Source organism: Chelonia mydas, chromosome 14 (genome assembly GCF_015237465.2).
Source record: "Chelonia mydas isolate rCheMyd1 chromosome 14, rCheMyd1.pri.v2, whole genome shotgun sequence".
In the NCBI taxonomy this organism is placed as follows: Eukaryota; Metazoa; Chordata; order Testudines; family Cheloniidae; genus Chelonia; species Chelonia mydas.
This window is the reverse complement of record NC_051254.2, coordinates 30,625,802-30,641,103: the sequence shown is the minus strand read 5'-3', so window position 1 is coordinate 30,641,103 and position 15,302 is coordinate 30,625,802. Positions and strand designations below refer to the sequence as shown.

The 15,302-nt window shown below is 48.9% G+C and overlaps 1 protein-coding gene across 5 annotated transcripts; it reads right to left on the bottom strand.

Moving 5' to 3' along the window:
- Window positions 1-990: 990 nt before the first annotated feature.
- On the bottom strand, window positions 991-12,807 carry LOC122462968 (zinc finger protein 501-like). 5 transcript variants are annotated; one of them, XM_043528877.1, is made up of 3 exons: window positions 12,605-12,807; window positions 11,518-11,652; window positions 991-9,163 (listed from the first exon to the last, which is right to left on the bottom strand). In XM_043528877.1, the coding sequence occupies exon 3, from the start codon at window positions 9,079-9,081 to the stop codon at window positions 8,044-8,046; it is 1,038 nt and encodes a 345-aa protein (XP_043384812.1). In that variant the 5' UTR covers window positions 9,082-9,163; window positions 11,518-11,652; window positions 12,605-12,807; the 3' UTR covers window positions 991-8,043. The 5 variants fall into 5 exon arrangements, with proteins under 5 accessions (XP_043384812.1, XP_043384810.1, XP_043384807.1 ...); XM_043528875.1 differs by having other exon boundaries at window positions 991-9,160; XM_043528872.1 differs by having other exon boundaries at window positions 991-9,160; window positions 12,276-12,772.
- Between the last annotated feature and the right edge of the window lie 2,495 nt (window positions 12,808-15,302).

The window sequence follows — 15,302 nt, the reverse complement described above, 5'->3', positions numbered from 1 at the left end:
ATTACAATCCTAACTACAGTGGCTGCAGCCAGACTTCACAATTTTTAACTACTATCATTAATAATAAACATTTATATAGCACCATAACACAGCATGGTGCTTTAGAGATTAAAAACTATATATGCTTCCTGCCCCAAAGAGTTTACAATCTATGGGCTTGATTTTAACAGTCCCATTGACTTTTTAACAGCACAGGATTAGGACCTATTTGAGCCATACCTAGGACATGAAGATAGTCACAGTAAGAAGGCAGGGAACAGAAGGATGGGCATTAAGACAAATATAAAAGAATAACATGATCACATAATAACAATACCCACTCGTATACACGCTTATATTTCTAAGTAGAGACCAGGGTAGGAAAGAACAGCTCAGGGTGTAGGAGTTGCTAGTTTGACATGTGGTGGTGACATCAACATGATACATTGAATTTATTGTGCATTCTGCCCACAAATCCATCTAACAGTCGAACCCCCGGATGCCTCAGGATGCCAGAGAAACATGTCCCTCTTTCCTCGCGGAGTTGAATTTCCTCCCAGTTTCACTGAATGGGCAACAGTCTCCTCCTGTACCGAGGAGACTGGGGAAGGAGCTCGTTGACTTTGGACTTTGTTTTACTTTGCTAACAACTGTTCCTGGCCAGAATTCAGAGCTTCCCAGTGGTTCTAGCCCTGGACTGTTCCCATTATTACTCTTCATAATTGAGCCCCAGCAATGGCCCAGGACCCCATTGTGCTAGGTGCTCTACAGACACAGAACAAAAAGACAGTCTCTGACCCATGTGAACTGACAATATGAGCTATCCCAAGGAATTGGACTTTAAAATCATGGCAGTAGGATGTAGGAACAAGCTGTTTACAGAGAGTTTTAAAAGTAAGATGTATTAACGCAGCTTTCCTGTCCTAGTGAGCCTTGCACAGTTACTCTCAAGGTACTAAGGCAGCCTAGTTTTAAAGGCAGAGGGATATGAAAAATAGCATTCATACAATCGTTTACAAGACTGTTTTTAAGAGCAATATAAGTCAAAAGACAGGTCTTTTGTGTTACAATTAAGATATTATTTACAAAAACATAAGAACTGGAGACTGATAAAAGTAGATTTCTCCCCAGTAGAAAATCCATATAAGGAAATTACAAGATAATCAGATCTCTGGTTAAATGAAAACAAAATCAAATAGCGACATTGTCTGAACTAGTTCCTACATAGTTACAGAGACATGATAATGGGAGATTAGATTGGGGAAAGGAAATGACCTAGCAAATTTCCCTAGATAATTGGAAGGCTATAATGCTGTGCTACTAGAAATAGAGCATGCTTCTCCTTCTGTAGAAATGATATTTTCACACAAAACAATACAAAACAAAACAGAGACAGAGTTCTGATCCAAACGCTGGAGGGGACACCAGAATGTAGGGGAGTGTCTCTGTATCATCTGGGATCGCCTCAAGTCAAAAAGCTTCTGGTCCGATGTTGGAGAATTGATGCACAAGTTATTTCAGAAACACATTCCCAAAATCTCTAACACTCTGGTGTCAAGGAAAGGTTCAGGGTTGCTGAAATGACACAAAGGCAGGAGCCTATTTAAGATTCTTGTCACTGCTGCCAAGGGGTGCAGAACAAAATGGTGTCTGTGGAAAGAGGAATGATCAGAAGAGCCATGGAGAGTCTCACTGTCCGTGTGAGATTATCCGTGAACTCTCCAAGGGAAGATGGGGCAAATGGGTTGAACTGATGAAAAAAGAAAATTGATATAACTTTTACCAAAGCAATTTGTCTGCCTACTGAAATGCAGAATGTGTTCTGTCTCTGCTCGGCTGTATTCCTTCACCTTTTGTATCAGTCACCCTAAAACAGTGCCCCTTTGGAAAGCCCAGCCACGACATGTATCCCACACCACAGCATTGTATGTTCTGCACTCTCTCTCTCTCGGTGAGAGGAACCTACTTCTAACAAAACCATATTTTCCACAGCTTGATTTCCTTATAAGCAGTTTCATTATCACTCGCCATGAGAGAGAGCCAAAGAAGTCTGCACAGAGAAGATGCTTCTGCAGACAGTGATGTGAACTCCGGTGGCTCCCAGAGAAAACCTCTCCTATGGGCAGGCTATTCCATAACTGCCCACTGCACAGTTTCTGGCACCTTCCTGTTAAGTGTCTAGTTCTGGCCACTGTTGGAGATGGGAGACCGAGCTGGAGGGACCAGGTGTAAGAGCCAGTCTGACAATTCCTGTTCTGATGTCTTCAGCTCAGTAGCTCTTGCAGCCCCCACAAGCTGGAGTTTTGTTGCAATACAGGCCAAGTTTCATTAGACACATGTGCCTTTCCAGTGCATTCAACTATACTTCACCTGTGTATTTTATTTTGACCCAAAATAATGAATAGCATCTTTAATTAGACTAAAGCAGACTGAGTAGTGTAAAAACCAGGCGAACAGTTCCTCGAACTTTGAAGACCAGCTTTCAAATTGTTTTGTTCATGCCCTGTTATTTGTGAACAGTTCTCCAAATAGAGCTTTGCCCAAACCAGTGTTCATAGCCAGAAGCCTTTAGCTGAGATTTGTTCGAGGAACGAACAAAATTTGTTTTGCAATGAAATAAAATGAATAGTGGATGGAAGCAGTTTATAAAAGTCAAGTCAGTCTGCCAATCAGGGAGCAGAATCTGTACCACGGGATATTCCATACCTCTATATTGAAACACTGTGGAGGTACTCATACACTATGGTGACAAGGGCCATAGACAGATAGATGATCCAGACAGACAAATGGCACAGCTCAAAGCAGGAAATCACAACTACTGAATAACTGATGGAAAACTTCTACATTTTGCGAACAATCCCAATTTCAAATATGTTCATAAAAACTACTCTAACCATTTCAAATAATAAACATTTTCTTAGAAATTGTCACCCGGTGGCAGAGAATTTGCTCACAGAGAAAACAGCTAACTCTGCAGAACCGCTGCTTTCAGCCAGTTCTGTGAAGTATCAGCCTCCTTCCCGCACTGCTGGCCAGCAGTTCTGCTAAACGCTGCACAGCCCCGAAGCCCAGCACTTTGGACAGAACACAAAGGAGAGCCCTGTATCCACCTGGAAATGCTGCAGGCGTTTTTGGGGGACAGAAGCTGATAGTGCCAATCCTTCCAAGAGTGCTGCTCACCAGGGTCATTCTGCAGCCCAGTGAGCTCCAGATGCATAGCGCCCCTTCCTGCATGCTGAGGTTCTAGGCGCCACACAGTCTCAGCAAATGGACTCCCTGCGGCTCTGCCCTCCTCAGACTGGCCCTGCCATGTGTTGGTGGATCTGCTTAGGCTGAAAGGAGCTCTGCTGTAGCTGCTCCTAGCCTAGGCCAATAGAGATGTGCTGGGCAAGCCCAGAGAGGGACCATCACAGGTAATGTCTGAGTGGGCAGCTGCCACCACTCATCTTGCATCACTGCAGGTTTCTTATGAAGAAAAGCAAATGCTCCCAAAGGGGCTACAAATGCCCAGTCAAAAGTCAGGGCCAGAGTCTGGCTAGGACATGCCCAGGCCTCTAAGGCTGCATGATGTCAGGGAAGCCTTGATTTGTCTTTATCCCTCTGCTCTGGAGACACTGCCAAGGAGGAGACATGCAGCCCAGCCGGGAGGGTCCATGCACCCAGCCTCCCTGGGAGAAGTTGCTCTACCTCTGAGCAGCCTCCCACACACCCCCTGGGCTCCAGGACTCTGCTGGTGCAGCTGTGAGTCCCCTGAACTGACCCAAGCTCCAGGGGAGGAACAGACTCTGGAGACTGAGGCCCAGGTAGTCGGAGCCAGGGGAGCAGAACCACGGCAGCGCCCAGCTCTCCATTCTGGGGCAGAGATGTCAATTAATGGGCTGGTTGTGATGTGGGGAGCAGGGTAACAATGGATGGACTGAAGGGAATGTAACCCACCCCTGGGCACTTTGCCTCCAGCTGCAGAACCAGGGAATCGCCAGCTCCTGGCTCTTGCCTCTCATCAGCTCAGCTCCAACACCAAGACAAACTGGAGCTGGGGGTGATGTTTGGTTTAAAGGTTTTGTTAATGACAATCCATGTTCTGTGTGTCACGGATGAGCTGGGGGGGCCAGCACAGAGAGACAGTGACATTAACTGGGGGGAGGGGCTATTTACACAGGAAAGCAGGAGCGACAACCCCCCTTTTCTAAATGTATCAGCCCATGGGGATCTGCTGGATCCGTGTCGGATCCAACCAACTGTATGAGAGAGAGATGGGGGATCAGTGCTGGGGAGAGGAGCCAGGCTCAGCGGTCCTGTGTGATGCACAGCACTGGTAGTGCAGTCCACACTGTGCGCGCACACACACACACACCTGCATGCTCTCTCTCTCTCACCCCCACACACCTGCACACTCACAAGCAGACACACAACTCACACTCGTTCACACACGTGCGCTGCACATACACATGTATATGCACACACGCATGCATATACACACACAAACCACTCTCACACACATGCATACACGCACACACACACACACACTCTTACGCTCACACACACAACCACTCATTCTCTTTCTCTCTCTCACACACACACATACACACTCTCTCTCTTCTCTCCTGGTCTGCAGGAATCGGTTCCAGGAAGAAGACAGAAGTTCAGTTTCTTCCCCATAAAAGACTTCACCTCCCAGATGACACTGACACCTCCCAGGGGACCAGCTAGTTCTGATCTTGATGCTGGTGGTGTTTTTTTGATGTAAATACCTGAGCTGCTAGAGACAGGGCTGAGACCCTGGAACTCATATCATACAGGCGTTAAAACAAAAGGTCTGAGTCTCACAGACACCAAAGCCTCTATTCATAGCTCAGGCAATGGGAAGGAGCTTTAAAAGCTAACAGAATGTTAGGAACCATCAGGAAAGGGATAGATAAGACAGAAAATATCATAATGCCACTATATAAATCCATGGTATGCCCACACCGTCAGTACCCTGTGCAGTTCAGATCACCCCATCTCAAAAAAGATTATTGACAAAATTACAGAGAAGGGCAACAAAAATGATTAGGGGAATGGAACAGCTTCCATCCGAGGAGCGATTAAAAAGACTGGGATAGTGCAGCTTGGAAAAGAGACGACTGAGGGAAGATGTGATAGATATAAATAAAATGACGACTGGTGTAGAGAAAATGAATAGGGAAGTATTTTTTACTTGTTCACATAACACAAGAACCAGGGGTCACCCAATGAAATTAATAGGCAACAGGTTGAAAACAACATAAGGAAGTACTTCCACATGCTCCGTGTGTGTTGTGTGAAGAACTCTTTGCCAGAGGATGTTGTGAAGGCCAGAACTGTAACTGGGTTCAATAAAGAACTAGATAAGTTCATGGAAGATAGGTCCATCAATGGCTATTAGCCAAGATGGGCAGGGACGGAAACCCCATGCTCTGGGTGTCCCTAAAACTAACTGCTAGATGCTGTGGCTGGATGACGGGGGTGGATCCCTCTAAAACTGCCCTGTTCTGTTCATTCCCTCTGAAGTATTTGGCACAGGCCACTGTCAGAAGACAAAATACTAGGCTAGATGGACCATTGGCCTGACCTGATATGGCCATTCTTATGTTTTTATGTTCAGGGAGGAACTGGTTAGAATCTGAAGGTGGAAGGCAACTTGTGTGAAAGTGAACATGACATATTTTGTGATTCTAGGGGCAGGAAGGAGTGAGAGCTACAGAACACAGACAATGCACTTCAAAAAAAGCAAATTTCAATAACTCAGAGAATTGATAGGTAAGGTCCCACTGGAAGGAAATCTAAGGGAAAAAGGAGTTATAGAGGCAGTTTCTAAAAGAGACAATATTAAAGACTCAACAGCAACCTCTAGGTAGAATAGTAAGATACCAACATAGCTGCATCAGGAGTTATTTAATAACCTGAAAATCAAAAAGGAATGGTACAAAAAGGAGAAACAAGGACAAATTGCTACAGATTAGTACAAAAGAATAGCATAAGCATGTAGGGACAAAATCAGAAAGACTAAGACACAAAATGAGTTACACCTAGCAAGAGACATAAAGGGCAATAAGAAGTTCTGTAAATACATTAGAAGAGTAAGAAGGTAGAAAGGGCAGGTCCAGTATTCAATGGCAAAAAAGAGCAATAATGGATGACACATAAAAGGCTGAAGTGTTTAATGCCATTTTTGCTTCAGTCTTCCTTAAAATGGTGGACTGTGACCAGGTGATTAAAACTGTTAATATTTACAAGGGGGAAGGAACACAAGCCAGAATAGGGGAAAATGGGTTAAAGAACATTTAGATAAGATAGATGAAGTATTCAAGTTGCCAGGGTCTGGTGAAATTCACCCTAGGGTACTTAAGGAAATAGCTGAAGTAATTTAAGGAACAAGCTGAAGCAATCTCTGAACTGTTAGAATTATCTTTGAGAACTCACGGAGAATGGGTGCGGTCCCAGAAGACTGGAGAAGGGTGAACATAGCACTTATCTTTAAAAAGGGGGGAAAGACTAATCAGCCTAACTTCAATATCCAGAAAGATATGGAACAAATTATTAAACAAACAATTTGTAAGCACCTAGAGGATAATAGGATGATAAGTGACAGCCAGCATGGATTTGTCAACAACAAATCATGCCAAACCAACTTAATTTCCCTTTTTGATAGGGTTACTGGCCTAGTGGCTGGGAGGGAGGAAGTAGACATAATAAATCTTGACTAGCAAAGCTTTTGATGCATTGCCACATGACATTCTCATAAGCAAACTAGGAAAATGGGGTCTAGATGAAATTACTACAAAGTGAGTGCACAACTGGTTAAAAGACCGTATTCAAAGAGTAGTTATCAATGATTTGATATCAGACTAGGAATATGTATCAAGTGGGGTCCCACAGGTCTGTCCTCAGTCCAGTACTATTCAATGTTTTTGTTAATGACTTGCATGATGACTTATAAAATCTATGGATGACACCAAGCTGGGAGGGGTTGCAAGCACTACGGAGGACAGAATTAGACTTCAAATGACCTTGACAAATTCGAGACTTGGTCCAAAATCAATAAGATGAAACTCAATAAAAACAAGTGCAAAGAACTACACTTAGGAAGAAAAAAATGAAATGCACAAAGACAAAATGAGGAATAACTGTCTAGGCAACTATACAGCAAGAAAAGATCTGGAGCTCAGGCTGGATCACAAATTGAATAAGAGTCAACGTGATGCAGTTGAAAAAAAAAGGAAATTTCACTCTGGGATGTATTAATAGAAGGATCATGCCAAAGACAGAGGAGGTGTTTGTCCTTCTTTATTCGGCACTGGTGAGGCCTCAGCTGGAATACTGTGTCCAGTTTTGGGTACCACACTTTGAAAAGGAGGTGATCAAATTGGAGAGAGTCGAGAGGAGAGCAACAAAAGTGGTAAGAGGATTAGAAAACTTAGCCTGTGAAGATAGGTTGCAAGAACTGGGCATGTTTAACCCAGAGATCAGAGGACCAAGGGGGAACCTGATAAGTCTTCAAATATGTTAATAGCTGTTTTAAAGAGGAAGGCCATCCATTGTTCTCCATGCCCTCTGCAGGTGGGATAAGAATAGGCTGTTTGCAGCAATGGAGATTTAGGTCCGATATTAGGAAAAACTTTGTAACTATAAGGCTAGTTCAGCACTGGAACGGGTTACTAAGAGACTGTGGAGTTCCCGTCAATGGAAGTTTTAAAGAAGAGGTCAGACAAACACCTGTCAGGGATGGTCTAGGCCTCAGCACAGGGAGATAGACTAGATGGCCTCTTGAGATCCCTTCCAACCCTACATTGTTATGATTCTATAAAGCACACATGAAGCACATACACAAAACACACAGTCACAGATGCGCACACACACACCTCTTTCTTAAGCCACCAAATTTCCATGTCCCCAGGGTCCTGAACAATCAGTTCTCCTACGAGCCAGCTGCACCCCGACAAGCAAGCCAGTCCGCTCCCTCCCCTGTCCCCATAACCCAGCCAATCATACAGCCCTCCCCACCCCACCCCTGTCTCTGGGGCCCTGCCAGAGGGGTTGGCAACTCTAGAAGTTCTGGCTGGGGTAGTGCCACAAGGGCAGGAAGGTGTCAGGATTCTCGCCAGAGTGGGTTCTCTCATGTCTCTTGTGGTGGGAGCTGCGGCTGAAGCTCTTCCCACAGTAGATGCAGATGTAGGGCTTCTCGCCCGTGTGGATGCGCTGGTGCTGGGTCAGGGTGGATTTGTCAGTGAAGCTCTTCCCGCAATCGGGGCACTTGTAGGGTTTCTCCCCGGTGTGGATGCGCTGGTGCCGGGTCAGGTTGGAGCTGACGCTGAAGCGCTTTCCACAGTGGGTGCATTTGAAGGGTTTCTCTCCCGTGTGGATCCGCATGTGTTTGACCAGGTCCGAGTTCTGGCTGAAGCTCTGCCAGCACTCAGCGCACGTGTTGGGAATCTCGATGGTCGGCGTCCGCTTCTTGACCTTGATCTCCTTGGCCTTGGCCACAGTGGCTTCCCCGCTCCGGTGGGAGCACTTGCCCCGGCCTTTGGCGGGCGGGTTCCGCAGGTGCCGCTTGCGGTGTGAGCTGCGGCTGAAGCTCTTCCCACAGTCAGCACATTTGTACGGCTTCTCGCCGGTGTGGGTGCGCTGGTGCTGGGTCAGAGTCGACTTGTCTGTGAAGCTCTTCCCGCAGATGGGGCACTTGTAGGGCTTCTCGCCCGTGTGGATGCGCTGGTGCCGCACGAAGTTGGAGCTGACGCGGAAGCTCTTCCCACAGTAGCTGCACTCATAGGGGGTCTCACCGGTATGGATGCGCTGGTGGGTGATGAGTGTGGAGCTCTGCCGGAAGCTCTTGCCACAGTCAGTGCAGATGAAAGGCTTGTCACCCGTGTGGATGCGCTGGTGGTTCACCAGATCCGAGCTGTGCAGGAAGCTCTTCCCACACTCGGAGCACAGGTTGGGCCTGTCACCCTTGGGCAGTGGCTGGTAGACCAGGGTCTCCTCCTCTGGGGGGCTGCGCTTTGGCTTCTCCAACTTACGCTTGTTCTTGGGCTTCTTCTTCTCCAGGGTCTTGGCCACATTCCCTTTGGACTTTTTGGGTGACATTTTGGGTGGCTACTTGCACTCAACCCCTGGGCCAGCGGAGAAATATTCACTTCCTTGTGCTCCCTCACAGCGCTGTCATCTGCTGGAACAGAGAGAGAGAGCCCAGGCATGGGCCATTACTTCAGGGCAGGGACTGTCTACTACTTTGTGTTCGCACAGCACCCAGCATGATGGGGCCCACTTTTGGTTGGTCCTGAGGCCCTGTGTAATAAACCCCTGATTAATAAAAATAATTCATATCCCAGCAGGGCCTAGAGATTTTCGCTGAGATCAGGGCCCCATTGTGCCAGGTACTCCACAGACACACAGCGAGAGAGAGTCCCTGTCCCCAAAAGCTTCATCTAAATAGACAAGACAAAAGAGGAGGGGAGGGGGGGAAACAGAGGCAAAGGGATCAGCCCCCACGCCACTGGTTTGTGTTGCCTCCGGCTGTTTAGCTAGGTATTTATATGGCCCTCATCGCTGCAGTATCTCAGCGCCTCATACTCTTTAATGTATTTCCCTTCACATAACCCCGTGAGGCAGGCCCCTGCCACTGCCCCCACTGTACAGGTGGGAACAGAGACACCGATGCCCAGGGTCACACAGGGAGTCGTCCATGCTGGAAACTTAAATCAAGAATGAGTGTCGCTTTCAAAAATTCCTGACCATGAGTCACTGAGCTTGATTACCGGCGAGGGTCCCTGGCCTGCATGGTGCAGGAGGTCAGACTAGATCAGTGGTCTCCGACCTTTTTATGCCCAAGATCACTTTTTGAATCTAAGGGCAACCCGGGATCTAACCCGCCCCTTCCCCAAGGCCCCGCCCCTTCCCCAAAGCCCCGCTCCACTCACTCCATCCCCCGCTCTCTCTGTCGCTCCCTTTCCCCCACCCTCACTCACTTTCACTGGGCTGGGTTAGGGGTTCGGGAGGGGGTGTGGGCTCTGGGCTGAGCCTGGGGCAGGGGGTTGGGGTGCAGGAGGGGGTGAGGGGTGCAAGCTCTGGGAGGGAGTTTGGGTGCAGGAGGGGGCTCTGGGCTGGGGTAGAGAGTGTTGGGGTGAAGGAGTGGGTACAGGGTGCTGGCTCTGGGAGGTGGGTCAGGGCTGGGGGTGCAGCCTCCCACTGGGCAGCACTGGTCACTCCCGGTTGGCGGTGCAGCATGGCGGCCACTAAGGCAGGCTCCCTGCCTACCCCGGCCCCACGCTGCTCCCACAAGGGCCCAATGCGCCCCTGCAGCCCCTGGGGGGGCAAGGGGGGCACGCAGCTCCCATTGGCCACAGCTCCCTGTTCCCAGCTAATGGGAGCTGCGGGGGTGGTGCTTGCAGGCAGGATCAGCGTGTGGAGGGAGATCCCTGCCCCCAGGGCCACGGCAGGCAGCCGGCGCAGGCAGGGAGCCTGCCTTAGCGGCAGCCCACTGCAACACTAGAGGTCACAATCAACTGGGAGATCCTCTAGGATCGACCAGTCAATCGCGATCGACCAGTTAGTGACCACTGGACTAGATGAACACAGTGGTCCCTTCTGCCTTAACATCAATAAGCTGAACACAGTCTATTCCCAGTCTACAGCCCTCCACTAGTCTGGCCCCTCTACCCAGAACTGGAGGACAGGAATCTGAGAGAGAGGAATGGGAAATGTAAAAACAAATTATAATAATTTGTTTTAGCATTTCCTATGGTTTTCCCAGCATCCAGCACAAGATAGAAAATCACCAAGAAATTTTTAACACCCCTTCTACCCCGAATAAGGGAGTCTGAATCAAAGGAGCACTTTGGGGGATTCCTCTGACACTGTCCGCAGGACAGCACACTCCCACAGCAGCGCAGGGACTAGGCAGAGGCAGGACCAATTAAACCTATCTGTTTGAGCTGAGCAAGTCATTTACAGTTTCTCATTTCACAGGGCTTGGATACCACACTGGTGGGCGCAATCCACGAACCTGAACAGAACAGTGTATTTTCCCAGTTTTTATGTTCACAAATTGTCCTTGGACAGGCACAAAAATTCTCAAACCTGCTTGTTCTTCAGAATTAGGAGCACACTGCAGATCGGACCAATGGGCCCATCTAGAATGGTATCCCACCCTTTGTGCTGCACCAGTTCAGACTAGTGGTCCCTCTGGAGCAGTATCCCCATCTCCCAACTACCTCACCTCAAACCAGGATCATGTCAGTGTCGAGTACCAGATAGTTCAGAGGAAGGTGTGAGGAATCCAGTCTTGGGCAATTACAGAATAACCTGCACATACGAATACAGTCTCACTAAGCCCAGGCAGTCAGAGGCTGATTTATGCCTTAAAGCAAGAGCACAGATATCCCTTATATACTCTAGCTAATTATGCGCGTTCTTCAGTGAGTAGCTCTGGACCCATGGATTGTTTTGAATAGTGAGTAATGTCCGTGCAACTCATACCAATTTTGGTTACTTTGATAAAAATAATAATTAAAAAATGCTTACCTCTTAGAGCACACAAGTCACATGGTGTTGCTTCTATTTTTTAATTGGATGATAAGGCTTTTCAAAGCAGGGACCATGTATTTCTCTGTGTGTGTACAGCACTCAGCAGATTCCAGCAGAATATTATGACCAATGCTACGAGATGAAATTGACATGGTGTAGGTTAGATTCATGAATCGTCCAATCAGAGACAAGAGAGGATACTACCTGACCCCTGTAAGTAACCAGTTATGAACTGCACAATGCACAGTTACCTTTGTGATGGCCCTCTCTATCTAAGTACCTCTACAGCACCTATCAGCAAAGAATGTGAGCGCCCCAATGTAGCCTGCCACTCCCGCTGAGGTAGGGAAATGTTATTGTCTCTGTTTTACAGATGGGGAAACTGAGGCACAGAGAAATGTAAGGCCAGTAATTTCTAAGGTGATGAATGACTTTGGGTGGCCAACTTGAGACCCCTTTAAGGGGCCTGATTTTCATACAGTGCTGAGCACCCACCTGCTGAAAATCAGGCCCTTTTGTGGGGTCGCAAGCTGGGCACTCAAAAATCACTAGTCACCTCCAAAACTCTTAGTGTAAGTGAAGTGCCATGGTAGTACGGCGAACCTCGGACAGAGCTGGACCCAGCCCATCTGAGAGCCCTGCAGAGTCTTAACCCATCCCTCCTCCAACTATACAGCAGAACAAAACTGCAAATTACACTGTCAAACAAACCTTTCCCAAACGCGCTCGGGTTAATATCCAAACTGAGAACTCGCCTTTCAGAAGCACTGAGCACTCCCTGAGCGCCGGGGAGGGCGGACACCGGGGACCAGTACAGCTGAGCCGCAATTCGGTACTAGACTGGCAGTGAGGTGGCTGGTAATTAGCTCAGCAGCTCCAATGCCTCCGGATGAAATTCACCCCAGGGCAGGGGGCAGCAGGACGCCTGGCACCACTTCAATCCTGCGCCAGGTACCGGGGTTGGGGGGGAGCCTGGGGGTCAGGGAGGGCAGCAGCTCAGACCCCCGGGAGCAGAGGAGGGGCCGTTGGTGCAGAGTCACTTTCCTGCCCGGCCCCAGCCCTTTCCCCGGGTCTCTCCCCTCACCTGCAGGCTCCGGCTCAGGGGCTGGTGTCAGCAGAGCCCGGGGCTGGTTCCAGCCCCCGGAGAAAGTCCCCCCGGCTGGGCACAGAGGGGCGCTAGGGAAGGGCTCTCCCCGCATAGACCCCGCTGGGGAGCAGCAGTGGCTCAGCCTGGAAAGGAATCCGGGCTCACAATGGAGGCAGCAGCAGCAGCCTCTGACCCAGGAAGCTCAACCCTGATATCCTGAGCGGAGAAATACAGAGAGGGCCGCCTCCCCTCCCCTAGCAATAACCAGAGACCTCTAGCGACAAACTCTAGGGGCACCGGCTCCCTGCGCTCCCCCAGGGACAGAATCTCAGCGCAGGGGGACCGCCCAGAATCCTGCGCCCTCCTTCCTGACGAGAGAGCCCACAGGAATAGTCCTGCTGGACCAGACCCCAGAGCCACGTGGAGACCAGTGGCCTGGCTCCGGCACTGGCAGAACCAGATGCTCCAGGAAGGTGCAAGAGCCCTGCAGTAGCATATGTGGGAAAACCTGCCCCCCCCCCCCCGCTTCAGTATTGGTCTCATGCTGGGCTGTAATAGCTAGAGATTGGCTCGCGCCCTACACTAGGGGGTTCAATATCCCTTCAGAAATGTTTGTTGTCTTTGATTAGGGGACTTCTGGATAGTCTTGCTGTCCATAGAAATGTCCAATCCCTTTTAAATCTTGCTAAGTCTGTGGCTCTCAACCACTTCCTGTGGCAATGAGTTCCCTAGGTTAATTACATATAGTGTGAAAAGTATTTCCTGTTAACTGGTTTTGAATTTGTCACCTTTTAACTTTGTGGTGTGTCCCTTGTTCTTGTGTTATAAGACAGGGAGAACAGAAACTCCTGATCTCCCATCTCTAGACCATTTATTATTTTTTACTCCCCTTTTACTCATCTCCTTTCTAAGGTAACAATCCCAGTCTTTTCAGTCCATCTTCATATGAAGATTCTTCTGGGTCCTTGATCATTCTTCCTGTCCTTCTCTGTTCTTCTCTGATCCTTCCCCCCCCCGCCCCCAACCACCACCACCACCACCACCACCACCACCACCGATTTTGCAGTAACCTGTGAAAACTGGGGTGCCCACTACTGCCCGTGGTCTTCAGATGAGGTCACACCATTGATTTACATAAAGGCATTAGAATATTCTCTGTATTGTTCACCATCCCATTCCTTATGCATGCTGACATCTTGTTAGCTTCTTTGGCCTCAGCTGTGCATTAAACCAAGCTTTTCATAGAGCTGCCCACAATGGTCCCTTTCTTGGGTTGATGCAGTTCATTCAGAATTCTGATTTAGAAGAGTTTAAAATGTGTCCCTCCAATGTGCATTACTTCACAATTGTCAGAAAGAACTTAATTGGCCATCATGTTGCCCATTCCCCTTGCTTAGTTAGGTTCCCAGAAACCTCCAGAGCAAAGAGATCAGAGACAGAGTCCCAGAGAAAGGTGTCCCTTGGTGCCATTCAGGGGCCCAGGCAGCCCCCTGTCAGGACTTGTGGTTTCTGTTCACAGCTCTGGAAAGGGAGTGTTGTTTAGTGGTTAAAGCAGGGAAGGAGACTCTAGAACAGAACTCCTGGGCTCTTTTCCTGGCTTTGGGAGGGGAGTGTGGTCAAGCTGTTCCAGCAGTGGCTACAAATGGCATATCCAAGCACAAAGAATCAGCACATTCATTCTGAAGGGCAGCGTGGCTACATTTCCACTCACTGGTATTAGGAACTTGGTTCTTCTCTGTGCTGCTGGAACTACCTCATCTCTAAAGTCAGAGGCGAAATGATGCTTGTTTGCCTTTTGGGGCAGAGGTAGGAAACCTTGCTCTCCAATAAGACCTGGGAAGCACACAGCTTCGTTGATACCAGTGTGTGGAAGAGCTGAGACTTGAGCTCACAGCCTCCTGGCTCCCAACCATGATCATGATGGAGTGGCCAGGCAACATTCCTCCTGGTAAGAACTGGGGCTTCAGGTCCATGCCAAGAGACCTGAGACACTCAGAGGGTCTCCCACAAATTCTGGGAGCTGCAGCCCCACAGCATCCCTCTCTGCCCCTCTAGCTCCTGCTGTCCCCCAAGGTCATTTGCCCCACAAGTGTTCTCCTGTGTCTCCACCTTCCCCTGCCCCCACCATCTCCATCGCTGCTCCCTCAGTCCCTCTCTGTCTCATAATGACATGGTGGACAGCCGCTTTTCCTGCAGGTGGCCGGCTTCCACCCCACTGGGAACAATGGAAGCCACTGGCCTTCTTTGCTAGCTAAACATCCATAACCCCTGCAAGGGCTGGAGAAGTGGCAACCATCTTGACTGAGGGCAGCCAGTGGCTTCTGTTCCACTGAGAACAATGGGGAGGTGGTGAGTGGTCTGAAAGCAGGCAGTACTCTGTGAGTTTGTTCTTAGTTATCCTCAGACAATGAGAAGGTTTAAAAAGACAAAGACGTGATATTGTGAGTCACCATAACTTCACAATTCTTCAGACAATCCCCCACACCCTGGAGCCAGATTGGAGCCAATCCCCCTAGAGGGGAAAGCCCCCATGTCCCACTCCCCCGCCCAGGGCCAGACAGTTCCTCCACCCTGGGATTCGGTTGGAGACAGTGCCCCTTACAGTGGGAAGTCCCCGTGTCCCATTCCCCTGCCCAGGGCCAACCTGTTTCCCCACCTCAGGACTGGATTGGAGCCAGTGTCCCTTAGAGGGTGA

Bases quoted from the DNA above. Each gene is read 5' to 3' on its own strand.
- LOC122462968 (XM_043528877.1), bottom strand. From the start codon at position 9,081: ATGTCACCCAAAAAGTCCAAAGGGAATGTGGCCAAGACCCTGGAGAAG.